Genomic DNA, 24,478 nt, shown 5'->3' with positions numbered 1-24,478 from the left:
CCGAGTCACATGTCAGAAGCAAAGAAGAATTACTTCCGAAAGTCACTGAAAGATTTCCTGGAGTGCTAACGTTAGCTTGCTGCTAGGTTAGCATTACCACTGTATTTACAAGTGAGCCGTTAGCTTAGTTAGTTTTCTCACCGTTGCCATGAATTGACACCGAACTGTCGAAGCCCCTTCAGTTAAACATCTCGGTGGGTAAAACATTCAATGGAATAACACATAACGTTAGAAAATAATTGTCATCATTTTCCGTAATTTTCTAACGTTTATTAACGCCAGCTAACGTAAGTAGGCTAACTTAGCATGAATGTTAGCTGTTGTTTGCCAAGTTAGCTTCCTGGTTAACGTTTGTTTAAGAGGAAATAGCTACTCTCGTCGCTGTTTTGGCAGTTTATCTAGAAAATTAGCCAAAATAAGTTGTTCTGTTTTTTTTCCTCACGTTGTGGTCAGAGTTTATTGTTTCGGGTGACATTGGTTTAACAGTAGCTAAGGGTAAGTTAGCATATTAACCTTACTGTTAAATGTAGCTATCATATTAACGACAAGTTGTTGTGACAGACATCAAGAATCTCTTCGATTTAAGAGGACCAGTGACTGTATTTATCATACAGGGTAACGTTTTCAGATATTGTTTTGACTGGTACTTGAGGCTAATGTAGACTACTTTATTGTATATAAACAGTACATGAAGCTGTCACTTATCTCAGCTCTGTCTTAATAGTGGCTGGTTGGACAGAGAGGAGTCAGGCATGTATGCCTCTGGTAAATACACTTCGCGGGGGCCAGCTCTTATCCCACGGATGAAAACCAAACACCGCATATACTACATCACCCTCTTCTCCGTGGTGCTGCTTGGACTCATCGCCACTGGGATGTTTCAGTTCTGGCCTCACTCCATTGAGTCCACAGCTGACTGGACCCTGGATAAACGCAGTGTTCATGATGCACCTCTGATCCGCCTCCCTGTCTCCAGTCCCATTCCTGAGAGGGGTGACCTCAGCTGTCGTATGCACACCTGCTTTGATGTGTACAGGTGTGGCTACAATCCCAAGAACCGAATCAAGGTACTTGCCTTTCAGATCTACCTTCTCATTGGTCCCTGAGTGGTTCTTGGTTGAAATTATGACCCAGTGTTGAAATTGTTGCTTTTGTAGGTTTACATCTACCCTCTGCAGAGGTTTGTGGATGAACTGGGGGTTCCCATCAGCAGCACGGGACTGTCACGAGAATACAATGATCTTCTTAGTGCCATCTCTGACAGTGACTTTTACACGGATGACGTCACGAGGGCTTGTCTTTTTATCCCATCTATCGATGTGCTGAATCAGAACTCCCTGCGTATCAGAGAGACTGCCCAGGCACTAGCAATGCTACCCAGGTAACGTTTACTGGAATCCTAGTCATGAAATTAATTCATATCTTTAATCTGTCATAATCACAACAGGTAGTAGAGTTTTACTGCTTTGTCAATGTCAGTTGCAGTCAGGCACTCTGCAGTTATTCCCCTTTATGAAATTATTTTTCTCAAATTGCTCTCATATCTGTGCAGTTATCATTTTTGTTAAGGCTCAAGTGTAGATCCTGATTGTTTTATTACCAAGTAATCTATTGATATTTATATTAATAGAGTAATCACTCAGTTTATGTCAGAAAAAAGACCAGATAACCTCTTAAGTTACATAAGACACCAGAGCCCAAAATGATGGCTTAAATTTCTCTAGATGTGGCCAACATCCAAAACCTAAAATATATTCAATTTACAATGTTACAATGAAAAAGAGAAATGCAAATAATTCTTCACATTTTTGTCTCTATAAAAGTGAATGTTTTATGTTTAATATTATTTCACAATTGTTTACACCATTAATTGATCAGCAAAACTGCCATTATTCCCTTATCTTTAATCAGCCTATCATTCTAGCACTAATCCAGTGTATGTTTTTGTAGGTGGGACAAAGGAATGAATCATCTACTTTTCAACATGCTACCTGGAGGCCCTCCAGACTATAATACTGCTTTGGATGTGCCCAGAGACAGGTAGCTACATCTTCTAAAGCCATTTGTGTAACATAAGAATGGGTCTATTATAATCAGTATCATGGTTCAAAAAATTGGAGAAATCTGAAATTAACAGTAATGTTTCACTTCTGCAATATTCTAGCATGTTAAAATGATACAGTGGAATTAATTACATACATTGCTGTGTTGAACGTAAATGTGTAGAACAAAAACAGACAGCAGATGTCATACAGCAGGTAACCCAGATATTTATGGCTTTAAAATTATCTAATGAATAGATAAATAATGCACTGCTACAAAGTTGTAGATACAGAACGAAACGATAAATCATTTCTTGTTTATGTACATCCCTTTTTTTGTTTCCTGTTTTTTTTTGTTGTTTTTTTATAGCTCCTTTGTAGTCACATGAGACAGACATAAATTTTCATAGAACAATGGATCACACAACCTCAAGTACAATTGTCCATTATCTGTACTCACCCACATGTGTTATGATCATTTTAAGAAGATGAAAGAGATACTTACAAGTAGTTAGAATATACTATAACATATTTTCAAGAGGCCTTGAGGATATGTTTCAAAGCTGGTGGTATTTACCAGCAAAGAGCCCTGTGTGTTTCTCAAAATGTCCTGGGGGCTAGAGTGATGGTTGTAAGAGGTTGGGTTTATGAATACACAGCCTTGAGACAATGAGCACTATCTTTAGCTGTAAAGAATTTCCTGGGCTCATCCAGCTGGAGTCCATTTGGCATGGAGCCTCATCAGAACCAGGTGTGGGTGACTGTCAGTGTGTTTCCACTTTATATTCACCTTGCCTGAGAGTAGAACAGAATCCAAAATACTTTTTTATCACCTAGACATTTGAACGATATGGGTTCTGTTAACTATGCCAATCGCCAAGCCTTGTTTGATGTTACTTCATGTCTCACATCAGGATTGTTGATAAATAATTACTCATAGGAAGCAAAAAGATGAATGAGTGAACTTGTCTGTTCCTGTTCCTGTTCCTGTTGAAATCCACAGCGTGTTGAAGCATTTTCACAGTCCAGGCCTTTTCTGTTTGTTTCAGAGCACTGCTGGCTGGTGGTGGTTTCTCTACATGGACCTACAGACAAGGTTATGATGTCAGCATCCCAGTTTACAGCCCCCTCTCTGCTGATGTTGAGCTGCCCGAGAGACAGCCAGGGTGAGCTCATTTCACTCTTAAACTCTCATTATCTTGTCACTAATTTTATTAATCAGCAACTTGTCTACAAGCAGCGACCTGCTGGAACATAATAATGTGACACCTAGAATACATACCTGAATAAAATGAAAAAAGTTTTTTCTTTGTTGTTTGTTTGTTTTTTTACTTTTAGGTTAGTCTTGATTAAGGAGTTATACATCCAGCAAAAAAGTATGACTTGATAACTAGTTGCATATCTCCTGTCTTCATTCCCCTAGGCCCCGGCGCTACTTTATTCTGTCTTCTCAGACTGCCATTCACCGAGAGTACCGTGCTGAACTCGAACGCTTGAAGGAAGAAAATGGAGAGGCATTGCTCCTTCTGGACAAGTGTAGCAATCTCTCTCAAGGAGCTGCCTCTGCACGAAAACGCTGCTACAAGGGGCAGGTGTATGACTACCCACAGGTCCTGCAGGTGGGAAGCACAGCTGTGTGAAAAGATCAATTTTTGAATGTCAAGATGCAGCACTACTTTCTTAAATTTTACGACTAAAAATCTAATCTGTTATTTTCATATATTCATATTTTTTTCCATCCCAAATCCTGATGTTTGTACTACCAACAGTTTCTGTGTGGATAAGGGTTAATAGAGTTGTGCTTAATACTTGAATCTGGTGTGTGTTTGTACAATGAAAAATCACATGTCCCAATAACAGTTTCCTCATGATGCATCTCTGCAGGAATCATCATTTTGTGTGGTTTTGAGGGGGGCACGTTTGGGTCAGGCTGCCCTCAGTGATGTGCTGCAGGCTGGTTGTGTCCCTGTCATCCTTGCTGACTCCTACATTCTGCCGTTCTCTGAAGTACTTGACTGGAAAAGGTCTGTTTAAGTCAATGAATTGTTGAAAAACAAGTAAATGGCATTTACTGTCTAGCTCAATTAAGGTCACTTATCTTATGTTCATGGTTTTGCACAGGGCGTCTGTGGTTATTCCAGAGGAGAAGCTTTCTGAAATGTACACCATCCTAAAGAGCATTCCTCACAGACAAGTGGAAGAGATGCAGAGACAGGTACTGATCTCAGTGTCTAGCTGAAAAGAAAACATTTCTTGACAGAACATATTTAAATGCCTTTCATTCAGGTGTAGTTCAAGTACTCAGAGAACCCCCAGACTGACATGTTGGTCAGAGGGGTAGAGCACTTGCATGTCATGTCTGAGATGTTTCTGTGCCTTAAACAACCAACCAATCAAGCCTATGAAAGCCAAAACAAATTTTCTGTGATGCACGAAAGACAGACAGTTGGATATTACCCTAATTTTTTTCTAAGTTTGAATTCCCTCCTCCTTTGCTCAGTCTACATTTTTAAAAAGCCTCCAGAAGTCTCAACTATGTTGATTTTAGCTCAACTGAAATGATGGAAGACGGCTCACTCTTTCCTTCCATTTGATAGCTGTATTGAGCCACAATAAACAAAAGTGGAAGCAGCTAGGGGAGAAGTGTACCAGTTCAGCTGCTCCTCATTGCCTTGTATCAACTCTAGTCCATTTACCAATTATACTGGCCAAACAGACATTTTAGGCCAAAGACTCAGAGACGGCTTGAGGTTGGATTACACTAGACAAGCTCTACAACGTGGCTTGCTCATGAAGAGGGGGCATTCTGCTGTGTATAGCTCACAGTTAACTTAGTAGCGTATATCTGTACTCTTTTGCTTTTTCTGATGGTCTATATACATGTCAGTAGGCTGCATGCCTATTCTTGTCTGAAACATTCCTCTATTGAAGTCATTTTATTATCAGTTTTGTGGAACTAAACATAAACCCCTATTTAGCATTTTGTGTGCTCTTAGTCACACTAAACCCACTCTGTACTGTTCAATGCACATAGTGATGGTTATAGAGAAAATCATATGATTCTACCCTCTTCAGTTCAGTTCAGTTCATTTCAGTTCAGTAAACCGTTTTTAAAAAACAGAATGAGCAGGGTTGGTATTTCAATCCCCTGCTCCTCCTGTCCACATGCCAAAGTGTCCTTGATCAAGACACTGAACTGAATTAGTACAAAAGGTCCATCCTGTCCAGGATATGTGTAATGTTATACTCTTTTACATGCATACATCTCGAAACATTTCTCTCTTTCTGTTAGTAAGAGTACATTTTTAGTGCTGAGAAAGATCGATTCCTAGTTATTTGCAGAAAGCTCACACTGAATTTGTTGTGGTTGAGCTGGTTGAGTGTATTTCATAAGTTTTACCAGCAGAGGGCTCAGTAGTCTTTGCTTTGATAGTGTTTATATGTCTGTGTTCCCACATAGTCTAACCTTTGCGCTTACAAATGTAAAACTAAGAATCGACCATGCATACTTACCTCAAAGACATTACCATACAATTTGGACCACTCACAACTAATTTCTGTGGTACAGTTTAAGATTTTGTCAACATAATTTATAGTTAGTCCTCATAAGAGTCAGAGTCCAGAAAACAGAAATGTGTGATATATCTTCAGGTTGCAAAAAACAGAGCTTCTTCAAAGTCTGTGATTGTTGAGAGAAGGTTTTGTGGGGAGAAGACAAAATTAATTAACCAAAAGTTATTAATATGAGCTTTTCTGGGTAGAGAGAAGTAATGTCCTCAAATAAGTATTCATTTCTATTTATTAGTTGTCATGGTGGTAAGGTTTGTGTGTTTTACCTTATACAAATATATTGTTAACTTGCAAGGCAGCTGGATTCCTGAGATCATGCGAGAATCTATCTTGTCAGGCTTCAAGCTATGTGCTAGTGTCCGAACTGGTGGTTCGGACCAATCGGCGTCCTGTGAGGACTCTCTTGTGATCTTGTGATCTTTTGATCTCGCGAATCCAGCTGCCTTGCAAGGTAAGACGGTGATAGACAGATGGTTCATCAAATCATTGCTCTTTACCCAAACAGTTTCCAAGGACAACTTCTCAGATGGTTCTGTGAACAGAACATTTGGTTAACTTAAGTGACAAGTCTTATTGGAGACCAGGTCAAACTGTGGTAAACTACTGTTGAGCTTTAATTAGTAGTCAGCAGACTCATTTCAGACAACAGAGCTCATTTTCAAATTTGAGCTGATGTAATAGCCTTCATTTAGCTCACATTTTAAAAGATCACATACTACACAGCTGCAAGATGTTAACAGTGTTCAAGTGAGGCCACTGAGCCAATGTTTTGCGTACTGACTCCCATGAGCCTGGTTGGGTCATACTTTCAGAATAGGACACAAACACTGCAGACCTTTATTAGATTAGCACAGCCAAATCAACTCTGTTATTAAATTACAATATATATGCGAGATGGGAGTTCTACTTTCTCCTTCTCCCTTCCTCTATTTTTTCCTTTGTATTCAGCTTAAACCCTGCAACAAGGCTTGCCTTTTTTACAGTCTGTTGATCCTACCTGTCTTCTTAACTTTGATGTAGCCTCTCATACACTGTATGTAGCCTATGTAGCCTTCCCAGCTCTCCACCTTGCAGAACAAACACTGGCTGCAGCTGATTTATAGAGTATGTCAAGTCAGTCTACTCTCCCCTGCCTTATATACCGCCTCTTCGGTCCAGTCTTTTTTTTTTTTTATGTGCAGCCCCCTATACATAACTGAACAGTCAGACAGGATGATGACAGGAGGTCAGTGATTGCAGATTTGATCTCCTTGAACTATCAGCTGAGGTTTGCCACCAGATCCTATGCATTCTTTCAAACACTCATTCCTTCAATTTCACAGCCCAAAGTTAAACTTGAAGGCGTTGAGTTGGAACAAAAGAGAGCACAGTGCTGTCCCAAGGTGTCCCTGGTGTAACTCTGCAAAATATCGTGAGTCAAAAAGAATACAGGCGTGAGTTCAGTTGTCTGAAATCCAGGAAACTACGGGGCTCACTAGTACCAAGGCTGTGTTATCTCACATGAAGCCTGCTGGTCTGCAGTTGTTGTCTTCTGGACCAAAAAGTCCTGCTAGTTTTATTTACACCTGGGAGACCAGTTAGTCATAATAATTAGCAAGCCGTGTGTGTGAGTGGGGTCCACAATTTACTTTTTCGATTACTTGCTATGATGGCTGGTAGATGAAAAAATGTACCGGCCAGACAAATTGCTTTTTACTATTGTAATTTGCCATTATTGCTATTTAGCATGTCATCTTGGTCTCATATGCGATTCTCAATCAATATTATATTAGTGTGCAGTAATAACATTAGTAACACTAACTGTACACAGAAATATAACTGTTTCAACACTAAAGGGTCACACATTTGATTGATAAATTCAGTGGTATTCACCTTTAAGTGCAAGAAGGCTCATTTATTAAAGAATTTGATGAATTAACAATAACAAGTAAAGAGTAATAAGTTAAGAGTATTAGTAGTAATATTTTTTATTCTGTGGTTTCATGTTCAGTCCTCTTGGAGTTGTTCTTTGACTTGTTCTTGGAGCACCTGAATCATTTTATCGCCACCTCTCACAGAATTTCCTCGATGGCAGTGTCTGCGGATGAGACAAGGAGGGGGCACTTGCATTGGCCGCGGCAGCAGTGGTGTCTTCCGCCTGAAGTTCTTTTTCTTTCCTGGCGGCTCCACTCCTGCAATAAATCTCCACATAGCTAGCAGTGTTTGTTTCAACTGCCCGGATGACAGCAACAAGTACCTCATGTACTGTAACCAAAAATCACATGGTTTGACGATTGAAGCAGTTACGTATTACGCATGACACACATAGCACGGCAGATCTAGCAGATTGAAGTGACAGCAAACCAGCAGCTTTCTCCAGCGCGTGTAGGAAATTCATTTTTTCCTACCGGTGAGAGTGGCGGACAGCCTCCATAATTTACTCTCCAAAGAATAAATTCACCCGCATTTGGCGCCTGGTGGGTGTTAATTTTGGACTCTGTGTATGAGTGTGTAGAAATGTTTTGATCACAGTTAAAAGTAAAGTGCTAATAAATCTTGAGCAAAAGAATATTCCCAGTGAGCATCTTACATGATTGAAACAGAAATGGTTTTGCTGCTGTTTCTGATTACGTCAAAAACACTAATGATTGCCCGGTTCTGTCCACAGCTCACTGGCTACCAGTTCTGGTGTATAGGTAGAATAATCTGTCAGGCACTTGACAACTTTCACTGAGTTAAACAAAGTGATGCAGACTTCTGTACTCTAAACTGTTTCTAATTGTGACTTTGACTAACGATTTTAAACAACAAAAACAGAGTAGAGAGAACAAAAAAAGAGCTGAAGCTGCTGATCTGGAAGGAAATGAGAATATTAAGTTTAAACCAAACATTACATGTGATGACTGTTCTGCTTGACTTACAGAGGAATATATTATTGGACCTGACTGTCTTTGGATTGTTTGTTCTATATCTCATTTTTAGCAGCAGGTTAACAATTTGCTTACATTATGATTAGTTTTGTTTTTATGGGTGAAATAAATTGTGGTTAGCTCATGGCAGGTCTTTGTTCGTCAGTAGATCAAACACAAAGGAAGTGTAGATTATGGTTCTAGACTGGATGCAATCCAAAGGTGGAGTAGGGGTCTCTCTTTCTCTCTTGCAACACTGTCTCTTCTTCCCTGCTCATAAAAATTTCTGCAGGCGCTGGGAGAGGGTGGAGGATGGTGGGAGGGGCCCCAGGGCCAGCACAGTTTGCTTTCTGCCTCCTACCAGTCGGAAAAGAAACTTTCATCACTGGCTGATTTATGGGCCGTTGGGATTCCCCTCTGAGATTAGAAAGTCTTTTTGGATTCTCCTCACCCCTCTATGAAAATAAAAGCTGTTTTTGAGTTGTTGCACGATGCTACATACCATATCATGGTAGCCATTAACACACACACTGGTGCATTATTGGAGGTGGACAAGACACACAAATATTCACATCCTCTACCCCGGAAATGTGGGTCATTGAGGAGCTGGTGAGGTGGAGTCAGGTCAGTGTAGCACAGTGTCTCCTGGCAGGAGACAGTGTTGTTTGAAGCTTCATTAACTCTTATAGGGTTCTCTCGCCTCTGAACTGTACCTTGAAGTGTCTTAATAGAAAAGGGGCAAAGGGACAGGACCTGCAGGAGGCAAGGAGACCAGACACATTTGTCATCCTCTGTAGATTTACTCTAGACTGATGAGTTCATTGTAACCTTCACATTTTATATAAATGCATAGCCATGAAAAAGAGTTTGTTGTTGTTTCATAACATAAACAAAACACATTTAAAGCAGGTATTCTTATTCATATTTTCGATCATGGCTGAAAAAACTTTGTGAAGCAAACTTAAAATGAGTGCAGTTGGGAGTTCGGTATTCTGGCCGATGTGATAACATTAAGATATGGGTTGAGAGTTCAGTTATCATTGAAGTCTGCTTTTCACATCAGAGATCTGTTGAAGTAAAACAGACACAGTCAAAAGAGATTTCAGAGAACTTCAGAAGAAGCATTGTTGAAGGTCATGAGGCTGAAGAAGGCTGCAAAACTGTCTTTAAAGACTTGGACAGGAGGGAAAAATCTGGATTTTACAGTTATGACTTCACACTGATGTTATCTTCTATCATAATGGCCGTTATCCATAGCATAAAAATGCTCTGTTTTATAAACAATACCAACATGTCCACAATTAATATTAAGTTTTAATGAAATAATGAAATCTTGTTTGACTTAAAGGTCCAGTGTGTAGAATTTAGTGGCATCTAGATGAATGGACTTGGCAGAAATGGAATATAATATTCATAAGCATGTTTTAATATGTGTATAATACCATGAAAATAGCAACTGTTGTGTTTTTGTTACCTTAGAATGAGCCCTTTATATCTGCATAGGGAGTGGGTCATCTTCGTGTTGCACTGCCATGATTCTACAGTAGCCCAGAACAGACAAACCAAACATTGGCTCTGGAGAGGGCCTTTCGCATATTTCGCAAGTTTCGGGGCCACCGTAGGTTGCCCAACACAGGTTGGGGGGGGGGGGGGAGTTGTATTCATTTGGTTGCAATCTGAACCTGGACCTTTAATGTCAATCATTGGAGTCCACATAAACAGTTATTATTTTCAGCACAGACATAAAAATTAAAATTGCTCTGTTACACATTCATTAACATTACCTTAATGATGACTAATTCTGGGAACAACAACAGGATTTTCTTACACCTATATGCAGCATATTTTGAGTATGAAAAGAGTGTCACTTTTCATACATGTGTCTTTATTCATCAGTCAGTGCAAAAATCTAATTCTGAACCTCTATTGTCTACATCTGTAAAGTGAATATTTCAGAAAGTTGTTAAGAACACATGTGTTCTTTTGCTTTTTTGTTTTGTTTTGTTTTGTTTTTTGGGTTTGCATGGGTACATTTGAAGAACTTTGTTCCATTTGTCCATAGGCACGCTGGTTCTGGGAGGCCTACTTCAGCTCCATGAAGGCGATTGGCTTGACAACGCTGCAGATCATCAATGACCGCATCTACCCATATGCTGCACGTTCTTATGAGCAGTGGAACAATCCACCTGTAGTGGTATGTAATTGTAGACTTGAAGTATTTTTTACTTTTGAGATAATCTCTCATTATTGTGACCTAACTTTCAATATTTGTCTTTCAGAAGTGTCCAATATTTATCAATTTAAGTATCCTAAAGGCTGCTCCCTTCCAACATACAGCTATATTCTGTACAGTATGTGTAGTTGTACTCCTAGAAGTTTTCCCAGCATTCAGAATGCCATCCGTCCAGAAAGGAGCTTTGACTATACAGACCCTCACAGTGCCACATAAGCCTCCCCACTCTCCTGTGCCTTGTAAATCAAAGCCTCCATGGCAGAGTGACAGTAGATGCCTTCCTTCTTTCTGAAGCACCACACATGCAGAGCTTCACAGTTTGGTATACACCCAACTGGCTCTAAGGCAGCCAGTTTGTGTCAGCAGTTCGGCGCTAGGAGGATGCCTCCATTGTGGTGAAAAATAAGTTCCTGCATGTCTGAGTCACTGTGTTTGTAGAGAGTACTCTGGATGTGAAGAATAGTGAGTGTGTGTGTGTGTGTGTTTAGCATCTCTGCGGTTATGGGAGTTTGTGGTTGCAGACAGCTTGGCTGTGCGACCATCTCTTAGGAGTTGTTAATCAGCCCAGTCTGATCTAGAGTCTCCTCTATCTTCAGCCTGTGGGGTAGAGGCGCATGCATGTGAGAATATGTCTGTTGATGCTGCATACGAGTGTCTGCGAGTATCATTATAAGCAGACACACTCAAATGCTAATATAAGAGAGGTGGTAGTCACAATCAGGTTGTGTTGGTGTAAACAAGCATGCTCTGACAGGTGTTGTAATTATTTGGGAATCCAGTGCTGCTCAAATCCATACAGTTATGCAGGATTAATGGGTTTCCAGACAGGCAGGTGCTCAGTCTGGACCATGTTTGACCTGTTTTCCTCTGAACAGGTAGCTTGTTAATTAGCATTTACACTTGACTTTGCTCTATCATGTCAAAATGTTTGGTCCAACCCTTAGCGTAATATATTAGCATCACTCAGGTCTCAAGGTTTGTGCAGACCTGGAGGTTAATTGTGTCGGGGTGCCATTCCTGCCTGAGATGGGAGATGAAGTGTTTTTTTTTTCTTGATGGATTCAGTGAATGGATGGTGAGAAGGACTTGAACAGAGCACTAAATAAATCAGGCTGAGATCCCCCCCCCACCCCCACCCCCACCCCCACCCCACCTCCTGTAGTCTTCAGGCTGGTAATTGAAAGCACATTTCCCAGAATTGCTGGTGCCTTTTAGAAGGGGGTTTTCAGAATAAAGGACAAGCTGCTTTTTGTGAAGGAGTTGTAGGTAGTGGCAAAGTTGTAAGGTTGAGGCATCTCAGACTTTTAAATTTGCCAGCATTTTAAAACTGTGTTTTGGCCATCAATGAACCATCTGGAGTGAATGAAGTCTTATTCAGCATTGATCACTGTCTAGTTACAGTGCAGTGCAGTCCAAAAGTATTTGTACAGGTTTAATTTGAGTCCGTAGAATTCTTTCCTTTCAATCTTTTGACTGGACTGAAATCCAGTTTGCTGAAATGGAACCAAAATAATAAATAAAATGTTACTGTTCTCATACTTGTAGACGTTTATGTATCTTGTGTTGCAAGTTTGTTGTTTGCCTTAAGCAATAAATTGAGAGATTAGATCAGATGTAACACTGCTGTTTATCTGCACCTGTGCATATCAGTAATATATATAATATTTGTGATTTTAAAGTTGGATGTAAAAACTTGTTTCAGTGAGAATGTCTCTGGACAGATGAAGCCATTTTGAATACTTGGCGGTTCCTCATTTTATCTTGCTCTTAATCTAGGTACCTTTTGAGGGTTTTCAAGTGTCTCAGATAAATGAAGAACCACTCAGCAGTTCAAATAACCAAATAAAATTCTCCTTTTCAGTGCAAGTATAAAAAAAGACTAATCAACTCCTTCAGATTTGTTGGTGACATATTTAGCTGTGGCTTTCTTTTCATCTAATTCACTCAATTTGACAAATGACTTAAGTGGTCTCTGCCTCTTTTATTCTGTTTTTAATGCATCTGTGCTGCGTATATGTGTTAGTTTAATTATTTCCCTCTCTGCTTGTTTGACAATGTGAGAACGACCACGAGGAAGTTTCCACTTGCCAGTAAAGTGACTTTTTATTGGTTGAGGAGTGACAGATGTCGTGTAAAAGGCAGTGGCTGTGTCTCTGTTGACAGACTTGTGTTGATGCTGTGGAAGGAGCCACTGTGTGTTTGTGGCCACCTGGGACCAGAGGAAAAACAAACTTTATTTGTACTTCAAGAAGCCCGCAAATTTATTGTGTTAGATCTGCTCTCTTTGCCCTTCTCAGACTGAGAATTGTCACTGTAACCATGGGTGGAACATTTTAGGAGACTGATAAGTATGGGCTGTCTTTTTATTTTAAATGAGAGTTTGAAAGAATTAAAGAATTAAAAAGTAACACCAAATGTAAGTTTTAAAAAAGCGCACCAAAAATGAAGTTCTCGTTACTTTATTCCCGGCTAATGCTAGTTGTCCAATCTGAATGACTTTTAGTAATTTTCAGTATTTAGTACACACATATAGCATTAGAAACCTCTCATTTGGCTTCCTTACTTTAAAAGTGTCACTTGACCTAAGCTGGAGTCAGTGGGGCTCACAGGGGGTTTACAGGCCATTTTAATGGGGAGCAATGAAAGAAAAGTCACTATTCACTACCTGGCAGTGTTCCTCACCTTTTCTGCTTCTACTTCCCTGTCCCACTCTTTTTCTCTCCTGGGTCCCAGAAGAGTTTCACCCATCATAGTAACACCAAAAGACCTGTATACATATGAGAATAGCCAGCCAGTCCTGTTTGAAAACTCCTCTCTGTTTTTTTCTTTGTCATGAACTGCTGCTTCTGTAAAGTTTACGTGGCATTCTGGGCCAATGTCTGACTGGAAGTTTTTGGCATTCTTTGCTCTGCCTCTATTAGCCCCCGAGAGACATTATTGGATGATTCTTGCTCCATAATAAAAACCATCATGTGGAAATTATTGCAGGTGACCTCATTGTCCAGTGAAGCACTGTTATAGTGCATTAAATCATGGAAAATGTGACAGATGAGGGTGACACAGAAGACACGAAGCTAAACTTTACAGTAGTTTTCAATAGAAATGAAAAAGATGTGTGAGGCTTAATCTCCTCATATTTGTCTTTGTTTTCTGTCTTGTGTAGAAGTGGTCCAGTGTGAACAGCCCTCTGTTCTTGCCACTTATCCCACCAAGGGCACCTGGGTTCACAGCAGTGGTGCTCACCTACGACCGCGTTGAGAGTCTCTTCCGGGTCATCACAGAAATCTCCAAGGTGCCTAGCTTGGCTAAGCTGCTGGTTGTGTGGAATAACCAGAATAAGAGTCCTCCTGAGGGTGAGTATAACTATGCACAGATTCTTACCAAAATAAGAAAGTTCATGATGCTTTTTAGAAGATGAAGTTGTGTATATATAGCCAGTAGCCAGTTTATCAGGTACACATAGCTAAAACTAATGTGTCTAATAACCTGTAGTGTCACTTCTGCTACTAAAGTAAGGTGACATTGAGTGTTAATTGAGTGATTTACTAATTTGTGCTCACAAATTTTTTTTTTCCCTCTGTGACACCTGCTCGGCTCTGTAAAAATTGTTATAAAAATGTGTAACAAGTTGTGAGTAGGGGTGTTGATGCCACAGTGGTTTTTAAGTCCCAAAGTGGGGCCTCTGATGTATAACAGATGAGTGATAATAGAAAGAGCAGCCAAGCCTCATCTCTTCAGAATAAATGCTGTCAGGACATGTTGAACGCTTGAGCCACAGCTCTCTGGCTTTCTGTTTTACAGAGAGTGAAGAGAGTGTAGAGTAGCTTGGCAACCCTCAAACAGAACACAAGTAACAGAATAACAAGTGATAGCTGAACAACTGAGATGTTTTTATTATGCACATTACTCAGCACAACAACAAGCATAATGTATTTTTGTACCAAGACAACCTAAAGAAGACATCAGCAGGTCTCAGTCATGACTGACCAGCAGGTATTATTTACATCTGTTTCTTCTGTCTATCACGGTTGTTACTTTATCAGTTTAAGTCCATTGGAGATGTGTCAGAGTAAGCTCGTATTAGTCATTATTTATTGCACCTTGCGCTCTAATCGTTTGCCTTAATATGACAATTAAGTATACAACTGTTAACCCGTGCCTTTACCCCACTGACGGCTTAACTCAGATAAAGTCCGTTCTTGACCAGGAATTAAATCGGTCCTGCCGCTGTAAGAGTTGGCTAACGTAATGAAGAAGTGAGACGACTTTGAAGTGCTCCCTCGTGGCTGTGAGTTGCCGTTTCATTAGAGGCGTCAGCGGCGCCTGGCTGGAGCTTTGTGACCCATTAGAATTAACAAGGGGCCATTGACGGGTCAGACTCATGGGGCTCAGTCCAATATGAGAGAAGATTTCTTTCTCATTCACACCGAGCCTTGATCAGATGTGTTTACAGGCTGCTGTTTTTGCTTCGACCCATGTTTCTTATTTTATAAGAAGATGCTGACCAAGGATAAAAATGTTTTTGTACACAGTCCAGTATTATTGCTTTTTCTGTTTTTGAGTCAAAAGATCGTATTTTGTAACAGATTTAAATGTCATTATTCTTATCAAATTGTCTTGACTTGCTTTCAGTGCTTATTCTTATAAAGGATCTTTTTTTAGCAGGATAACAGTGCTGCAGTACCTTTACAGCAGCTATGAATAACTGCCAAACAGCCAATAAGCCAAAGCTTTTTCTTCAGAACATGGGATTTATTTTGTCACTTCTTGTTTACAATTTTAAAAAGTCACAGAGGAGTAAATAAGTTATATGTAGGTTTTACAGTGTGTGCATCTTGACTCATGCCAAGGTGAGGCTGAATTTAGATAATAACCTATAATTCCCCCACTCCTACTGTCTCTTTCCAGCTTTGGAAATGGAAGAAGGGCTGACAGGAACATGGACAGAGTGAAATAAGAAACTCTGGGCATTTAACATAGCAGTTTCCCGACAATAGCTTTTGACAGGAGTCCTCAGACGTGGTTAGGCGGACCTAGAGCTCCTCTTATGGTCTGCCAGGCCCCAGTTACACCATTAATGAGGGGACACATTCTGTGTGATCCGTCTGTGCCATAGTCCGTGCCATGGACACTGCCCAAGGTCTTTGAAATATTCCCCTGAAAAAACACTTTGTTGATTTGCCTCATGAAGAATTGTAGTGTGGTTACATTTGCACGTGCTTGAGGTTAGCGCAGCGATACGAGCCATTGAGTGAAGTTAAACTCCCAGAGCACTGTTTTCCACTGCCAGGACAGACTTCAAATATCTGTCAGTGGTGAATGACATCATAAATCTTCACCCATCTTCAGGCACTGATAGTAGCCATATTTATTAATTTTTTCAGTTTCTACAGAATGTATGAAAAAAGTGAACTATACCGTCCAATACTATATACTGTGTACAACAGTTAATTTCTTTATCAATTAATCTGCCAAGTTTTTTTCTTTAGATTAATTAGTTAAATCATGGAATGTCATAAAATTGTGAAAATTGCTCATCACAATTTTTCCAGAGCCCAAGGTGATGCCTTCACTCAGCTTGTTTTGCTAACCCACCAGGCCAAAATCTGAAGATAGTCAATAAACTATCATTTAAGGCAAATAAAAACAGGAATTCTTCACATTTGAAAAGCTTGAACCAGCAAATTGGGGGCATTTTTGCTTGAAAAATGGTTTACACAATTAATTGATTTCCAATTAATTTTGTGTACATTGACTAGTCAATTAGTTGACTCACCATTTCAGCTCTATATCTGTGTAAAAAGCTAGAAATATAATGGCTCTTCTGTTGTTGTTTTCCTCTTGGCAGAGTCTCTTTGGCCAAAGATTGGTGTTCCCCTCAAAGTTGTACGAACAAAAGAGAACAAGCTGAGTAACCGTTTTTTCCCCTACGACGAGATCGAGACAGAAGCTGTGCTGGCAATCGATGATGACATCATCATGCTGACATCTGATGAACTGCAGTTTGGCTATGAGGTGAGGGGGAAAAAAAGACCTTAACCTTGACTATACTTTCCCATCTTTCCCCTGATGGCATGTAATGCAGGGAACCATTTCAAGTTGATCCCAGAGTTTAAAGTCATTCAGGGAGATTACAGTCTCATTCTCCACTAGTGGGGATTTGACTGCCCGCTGGTTGTGTTTGATGTGTGAAGAATGATGACAGGTCTAGAGCTGATGCTTTCCATGCCATACCTGGCCAGCTCCACTTAGCCCGGCACACTCACCTGAATGCATTTAGAAGCCATTTAATAAAATTGTGCTCAGTTTAAGGATAATTACATTCAATTAGAGGCAGGATACCGTAGAGGAGCTGTCTGTCTGACTAGATGACAGTGCCTCTTGGTTTCTGTCGAGCAAAAATATTCAGCCAAGCTTCTTCTGTCTGAAAATATATTTTTATTTGACTCTCAGAAGAGATTTTTGGCTCAGACAGAGATATTTGGAAACTTAAGATTGATTTCATAATTCTTAAAGGGGTACTCCAGCAATTCAATATTTTCTTCCATAAATTTGGAGAATTGAAGAGAGAGAGATTTTTAAAAGAATGGTCAAAATGATGGGTTTAGTGGTACACAAAATTCACGGTTCAGTACGATTTCCATAGAGCAGAAAAAAGGTAAAAAAATAACATTTTGGGCTTTTATTTTGAAAAATGTAAACATCCAACAATAGCTCATTGGCCAAAACTATTTCTGAAAAAGTTTAGTTGTGCTGCAGTGGAAACTATTACTGAAACAGTTTAGTTTTGCTGCAATGGAAAAAACAACCTTTCTGTTTCTTGCAAAGGACACCTGCTGACAACTGTTTTATGCTGATTTATGGTCTAACTATATAAAAGGTGGTTGAAACTAACCCCACCTCCAGCAATTACAACAGTAACAAGGTGCTTACACACTGTTGCTTCATTATTAATTATCTAATGATGTCATATATAACAATTAATACAGTATAATAATAAATTTAAAGCCATGTTAAAAGTCAATCTTACTGAGAATTGTAATTGCCTTATTTGAGCTGGATTCAGTCTCTTCCTTGTTTGTATTCCCTATCTGTTGTGTTTTATTCCTCCTTAAACTGTAACTGACGTGCTGTCTTGGCCAAGTCTCCCTTGGAAAAGAGATTTCAATCTCAAGGGACCTCCGCGTTAAATAAAAAAATATCAGTCAGAGGGACCAAACCACTACTTTCGCTTTCATACTTTTTAACTACATTTTTCTCTCTCTGAAGTGGTTCTTATGACGTGCTGTCTGACCACGTCAGAAATCAATGTTTTTATTGTTGTTCTCAACGGCTTCACTCAAACGCTCAGTGAAAAGCCGACCGTCACAGAGACGGGAGGGGGGGGGCGTGGTATTGTTTCACTATGGAGATAACAGAGCATATTTTGATAATAGTGTTGCACACAGTCAGTGTTAGGGGTCTGTCGTTTGTCATTCTGACGGCAGCGACACTAAAGGGTAACCAGGGTAACCAGGCTACCTTGGCTAAGCTGGCTAGCATAGACCCATAAGCATGATTTTGGTGCACTGTCATAACATTCTGGGTGGAAGAATTATTGCTGCGCATGTCAGACTAAGTGGATTATTAAACTATTTTGACAGTAATTATTTGGGTTGCAGAAAGTACTTTTCGTATGACTGCATTCACTGGACCGCAACGTCCGTACTATGATGGTTCAGGACGAATATATAAACCATTAGACCCCAAGTCAAAATCTAAGCAGAAGCTGAGGTATCCTGACTTTTAGTCCCTAGGATGGATCAAACTCCAAAAACACTGAAAAAAAATCCTCCCATAATACAACATAATAGCATCTCTTTTAAAATCCTCCCTGATTGGTAAACATGATGTTTTTCAAATTCCTCACCCCCATAATACAACTGTTTTTGCAGGCTGAGTAGTATTCCGTAAGGTGTGTAAATTGGTCTTAATGTGCAAAAATGGTGGGGTGCCCCTTTAAATTCTGTTTTAGATAGCCTAGAGACTGGATCCTAATATGAATCTTTTGGTGTAAGCCTGCACTTCTCACTTTGGTTCAATTCAGCTCAATCTGTCTTCTTTCCTGCCACTTGCTCCAGGTATGGAGGGAGTTCCCAGACAGGCTGGTGGGCTACCCAGGCCGGCTGCATCTCTGGGACCATGAAATGGGGAAGTGGAAGTATGAGTCAGAGTGGACCAACGAGGTCTCTATGGTTCTGACGGGAGCTGCCTTTTACCACAAGGTGACCTGGAAATGCCTGGCTGAAATTGAGTAGTTTTGGTTGCTTGATCTCTGCCTCTCACACAAGTTTCCCTGAAAGTTACTCATAGGTGTTTGAACTTTAGCTTAGTAATGGAAAGGAAATTGTACATTTAGAACTGGAAATCAAATGAAATATGAAGTTTGCAGAAAGGATTACAGAGTTTCCTGTAGGCCCTTGATTTTGGGAATGTGAAGGATCGGATTGTAGGCAAGAAGGTTACAGTGATAGACGAGCAGTGTGTCATAGGTAGGGCAAGGTTATCTGACTTCTACTTAAAAGCTCACACACTCACTTAAGTTCAAAGCAAATTCTAGAGCAGTGATTCCTCCTACATACTCTTGGGTCATCCAGTCAAACTGTCTGCATTATTGTACATAATGAATCTGCAGTATATATCTATATTATATCAAATGATCATTTGTTATTGTCAATCTGCTTCCATTCCAGTACTTCAACTATTTGTACACGTACAAGATGCCAGGAGACATCAAGAACTGGGTGGATGCTCATATGAACTGTGAGGATATTGCCATGAACTTTCTGGTGGCTAACATCACAGGCAAAGCCCCCATAAAGGTACATTCATATCACTGACTGGTGTGGGTGCTTTAAACTTGCAGGGGGAGGATGAAGCCTGACAGAGCGGACCAGCATCTCTGGGTCTGATCAGTTCTCACCCTTCTACTTCACTGCCTCTCCCCCTCCCCGTCACACTGACTTTGCCCAGGTGCAGGGGCCCGAGCTAAAGCCCAGCCTTAACCTCCCTTATCTGGGTGTCACTCACTGGCACTCCCCCTCCGAGTATGTTTTCCTAAGCTTACCGGAGCTCACGCACACCCTGCCATCAAATCGCAAGCTGCACACTTCCCCACGCCTGCACCCGCGCTCCCACCTCCTACCATATCTTAAACAGGTTCCTTCAGAAAACACTCACCCCGACTGTCTTCTTCTCTCTTCTTTCCTCTTCTACACACACAATACATTCACAGGTCGAGCGTTGGGTGCAGGCATGTGGCAGAGTGTAGATGTGATGGAGGTTAGACAGAGGAAAGCCATACATCATCAGTCTACTGATGAGAATTCAGACAATTTCCCCCCGCTGTGAATGAGTTCTTGTAGGATGTCACAGACTTATATCACCAGACTGGACAGTTTATTAGCGTCTGTCTGGGCTGTTGAGGTTTGACAAACGGTTAAACTGAACTGACGTTACTTTTGTTTAGGTGACCCCCAGGAAAAAGTTCAAGTGTCCTGAGTGTACTGCCATAGATGGACTGTCCCTGGATCAGACACACATGGTGGAGAGGTACAATTTTTTTCTCTCTTTCTTTTTTCCCCCTTGGATGAGCACAGTAGAATCTTTTTTTTTTTTTAATTTTTTGTTTTCATGCATGTGTACAAACTGCAACTGGAAATTTCTTGTTTTTCAGTTTTTGTGACCGAAGCGTTATACAAATTGTAGACTTTGCAAGAATGCACCTGTATTACTTTTAGGTTGGTATTGTGCAAAATTTCAGTAGGTAGTCAGCTCGTTGTTTGTTTTTATTTCTAAGATATCCAGGAATTTCTTGGTTTATTTTAAATATTTTTTAAAAATCCAACATTAGGCTGAAATTGAGATTTAAAAAAAAACATTTTCAGCGCAAATACTGTTCTTTAACCATTTGTTGTTGTTTTTTTCACTTTCATCATATTCTGTTATGTGTTGCTCATAGCACAAACACTTGTGAACTGCAGTGAACAGTGTCTTCTTTCAGCAGTAAACATAACCTGTGTGTGCATGGGACATCAGATTTGTATGAAACACAGTTGATGAAACCTTAGATGGGAAACTCAGCTGATCAGAGTCAGTTCAGTTCAGAGTTAAGCTTGTGCATGGTGAATGAAAAAAGTCATCATCAATGGAGCTCTGATAGTACGATTCACTATGGCAACAGGTAAATAAAAGGCAGAGTCTTTGAGATATTAATTCATGTGTATGTGGACGGTGCACATTTATCTTTTTTAAAAAAAAAAAAAAAAACACTTTCTGGAATACACCCCAGATCTGCTTGTTTGCAACAACATTTATCAGTGAAACAAAGTCAAAAGTTTGGTACAGTTTTTTGTGCTGTTCAAAAATACTTTACAAGAAATAAAACAGAAATCAATGATTGGATATAGCCACTCTATGCCAGTAAACATGTGAAAATGTAGAAATAAAATAGAAGAAAAAATACTAAGGAAAGATTGAAAATTTTAAATTCATTCACATCCATTTATATGATTAGCAAGTATTGCTAAATGGTTGTGACCTGCTTTTGAAGTAAATGCATTTTGTTTTCCTCCCTAGATCTGAGTGCATCAACAAGTTTGCGTCAGTTTTTGGGACAATGCCTCTGAAGGTGGTGGAGCACCGTGCAGACCCAGTTCTCTATAAAGACGACTTCCCAGAGAAGCTCAAGAGCTTCCCCAACATCGGCAGCCTCTGACCAGCCTGTAACAGATGTTTGGACCTCGTCACAGCCTCAACACATCAACATTTTCCACCATCACTGTCATCTTTTCTACCAGGACATCAATATTCAGACTGAAGTGGTACATGTTCCTGTCACTTCCCAGTTTAGTTTACATTCACCTTTCCATTAATTTGTTAATTTGGTTTAAAGTTAACAAAATAAATAAATAAAAATCTCATTTCCAACACTAATCTACACACTAATGTTACATGAGCGGTTGCTGGAGTGTTCCCCTGAGTCTGAGATTTGATGGATAGACTGACCGACTGGAGGCTTGTGGTTCCTCACTGTTGCTGTTTTGGAGCTGGAAACTTTGAGCTCCAGCTGCTCTGGAATCAGTGTATACAGTGTATATATACATATATATATATTTTGCAGCAGTGCTGTATAATAGTCATAATTTATGATGCTATAACAAGGATTTTTTTTTTTCAAAGACAGACATGGACCTGAATCTTTTGGTTGTACTATATGAAAAGAAAAAGTAATAAATGTTTGATTTACATGATATATAGTTAATCATTCAGCGACATATCTATGTAGGCTTTATCAAAAGTGATATAATACAAAACATGGTGGCCAGCAGATGATGTGCAGTAAATGGTTCTCATAAATTCAGTTTTACACAATCTGATTGGACCATTAGACAAAGCTGGTGTCATAAATCTAATATTTAGAGTAGCTGGCCATTTAAACTTTAAAGAAAAATGTTGCTGAGCTACTGGACCATCCTGAATTGTAAGTTAATATTGCTGGGGCAAGTCTTTCTTTATATTTATACATAAAAAAGCAACAAAGAGATGATTTATGCATATGAACACTGCATAAGAGTAATTATTTGTTTGCCATGCATTTGAAATCATACTGTATCAATAGACAAATCTATGTTTTTCAAACAGTGTATAAAGCAACTTTGATGCCTGGTCTTTTTTTTTTTTTTTTTTTTTACCATTTTATTGTAGCTGTTACATGTGTGTATTTATATCCTTTTGTGTCCCCATCATCACTAGCTGTCAAAGCTCCAGTAAGTAGGATATAACATGGAGAGCAATGCAGTCTACGATGTTAACATTGCCTTGTGATGTTTTTATTTGCCTTTTTTATTTTCATAAGGTCAATGAAATTGTTTTAAATTTTGTTTTTGACTGATTTTATGTATCTATGACTTTTTAATACATGATAAATAAAGACCACACTAAAGTGTGTCAGTTTTAAGGGTTTTTTTTTTATCCCATATATACTGTATGTATATACTATGTGAGTGAGGTGCTGAGGTTTGCTCTGTGACCATCCAGAGTCAACCCTCCGTGACACGGCACATCCACTGTTCCCTCCAGCCTGTCACCTGTTGTTAATATACGCTGCCTAATCCACCCTGTTCAATGTCAGCAGTACAAAAGGGCGCAGTTCGTATTTTTGTCAACTTCAATTAGTGTGATACTCTTGCGGGTTGTGCGATCTCATTTCAGCACTCGTGTCCCTTCAAAGGGACTGAAATGCACAGGGATTTCTGAATGTGATGACAGGGATGACAATATTTTGGCAGGATGGTGCAAAGCAATAAGACGCTGTAAATTCATAGTTTTTTAAACAACAGCAGACAACTGCATTCACACGTTGCAGCTAATCAGTGTCTTGAGCTGATTACTTGAAAGGCTTTTCTTGAAACTGGGAGTGACTTGAAGGATTTCTTAATACTAATTGGTGAATAGTTGTCGTGTTTTTCTCTGTACTGTCGGTAACACTTATTACAGAGTTTTGGGTGACATTTGGTCTGCTGAGGAACTAGAGAGTACAAGCATCACTATTACCTTGCAAGAAATGTATCGATTATACTGTTTCTTTTGTTGCTTTCAGCTTTTCAGGAATGTTTAACAAATCCAATAATGAACACTGATTCTGAATAGAAGTGCAATAACTTATTGTACTTTAATCACACAACACAAGCATAAGTAAATTCATACACTCATTTCAGAAGACAGCTTAAAGCCACAAAAAAACTTGAAAAAACCTTTTGAAACTCTGAAGAATTACATATCTCGAGAAAAACAATGTTCAAACAACTTTGGAAATACAATTTTACTCAAATACTTGATATCATTGTCTCACAAAAAAAAAAAAAAAAAAATCAAACATCAAATTAGTATCATCTCCAAGAGTCAACACTTCAATCCATTTTGCATGCACCAAAAATGTACATGCACACAATAGCACACATATTTATTATATAATTACTCCTATACTGATTGCCTGACTTCAGTAGTATTAGAAAATGAGAATAAGTGGAAGATGACCTCAGGAGTAATGCAGCATTCAGGAGGATAAGGCTTTTTATGTGAAGCTAATCTTGCATTAACAATTCGTATGTGACTGTAGGACAATCAACTGAAGCTGTGATATGGGATAGAAAGAAGGGGGGTTAAGTAGAGGATGACATCACTGAAGATGTTTTCAGTCCAAAAGGAGAGACACATAAATACAGGAAGACAGAACAGAGTGAAAATGGTAAACAGTGAGTATACATTGCATAAACCTGAGCTACTGGATGCCTGTATGTCCATGGGCACTGTGCAGAAGAGCAGTCTACATTAAACCAAGGCAAAGACAGACAGCCCTGTCTGTCCTGACACACAATACTGCAGCCTCCACATGGCTCAGTGTTAATTAAAAAGCCTTCCTGGGTTTGGCGGTGTGGCTGTGCCTCGCCCCTGAGCCAGAGAACCTCGAACCCTGCGATGGGGGCTGCAGCTTTGGACCAGTGGACACAGTGGAAGTGAGCGAAGGGGGGAGAGGAACAGTGCAATGTGTGTACTGAGGTGGGTGATGAGGGTGGGGAGGGGGGAGAGAGAATCTTTGAAAGCAGAGCCATGACAGCTGAGGGGGAAGCATGTGTGAGGCATGTTTGTTTTGCATTTACCCCCTGAGCGCAGCTGTGTGCACTGTCCTTTTCCCAGAACACCGG

General features: G+C 39.8%; 1 protein-coding gene across 2 annotated transcripts; it reads left to right on the top strand.

Annotated features, from left to right (window-relative positions):
* ext2 (exostosin glycosyltransferase 2) lies at nucleotides 1-22,719 on the top strand. 2 transcript variants are annotated; one of them, XM_044350450.1, is made up of 15 exons: nucleotides 1-194; nucleotides 725-1,067; nucleotides 1,158-1,381; nucleotides 1,951-2,040; nucleotides 3,092-3,208; nucleotides 3,466-3,661; nucleotides 3,927-4,066; nucleotides 4,164-4,257; nucleotides 10,563-10,694; nucleotides 13,897-14,086; nucleotides 16,582-16,748; nucleotides 18,854-18,997; nucleotides 19,466-19,594; nucleotides 20,242-20,324; nucleotides 21,351-22,719. In XM_044350450.1, the coding sequence occupies exons 2-15, from the start codon at nucleotides 753-755 to the stop codon at nucleotides 21,487-21,489; spliced, it is 2,160 nt and encodes a 719-aa protein (XP_044206385.1). In that variant the 5' UTR covers nucleotides 1-194; nucleotides 725-752; the 3' UTR covers nucleotides 21,490-22,719. The 2 variants fall into 2 exon arrangements, with proteins under 2 accessions (XP_044206385.1, XP_044206394.1); XM_044350459.1 differs by lacking the exon at nucleotides 1-194 and adding an exon at nucleotides 306-495.
* Nucleotides 22,720-24,478: the final 1,759 nt, after the last annotated feature.

This window comes from Thunnus albacares, chromosome 1 (assembly GCF_914725855.1).
Source record: "Thunnus albacares chromosome 1, fThuAlb1.1, whole genome shotgun sequence".
NCBI lineage: Eukaryota > Metazoa > Chordata > Actinopteri > Scombriformes > Scombridae > Thunnus > Thunnus albacares.
The sequence above is the reverse complement of the archived record's forward strand: the minus strand, read 5'-3'. Positions and strand labels throughout refer to the sequence as shown.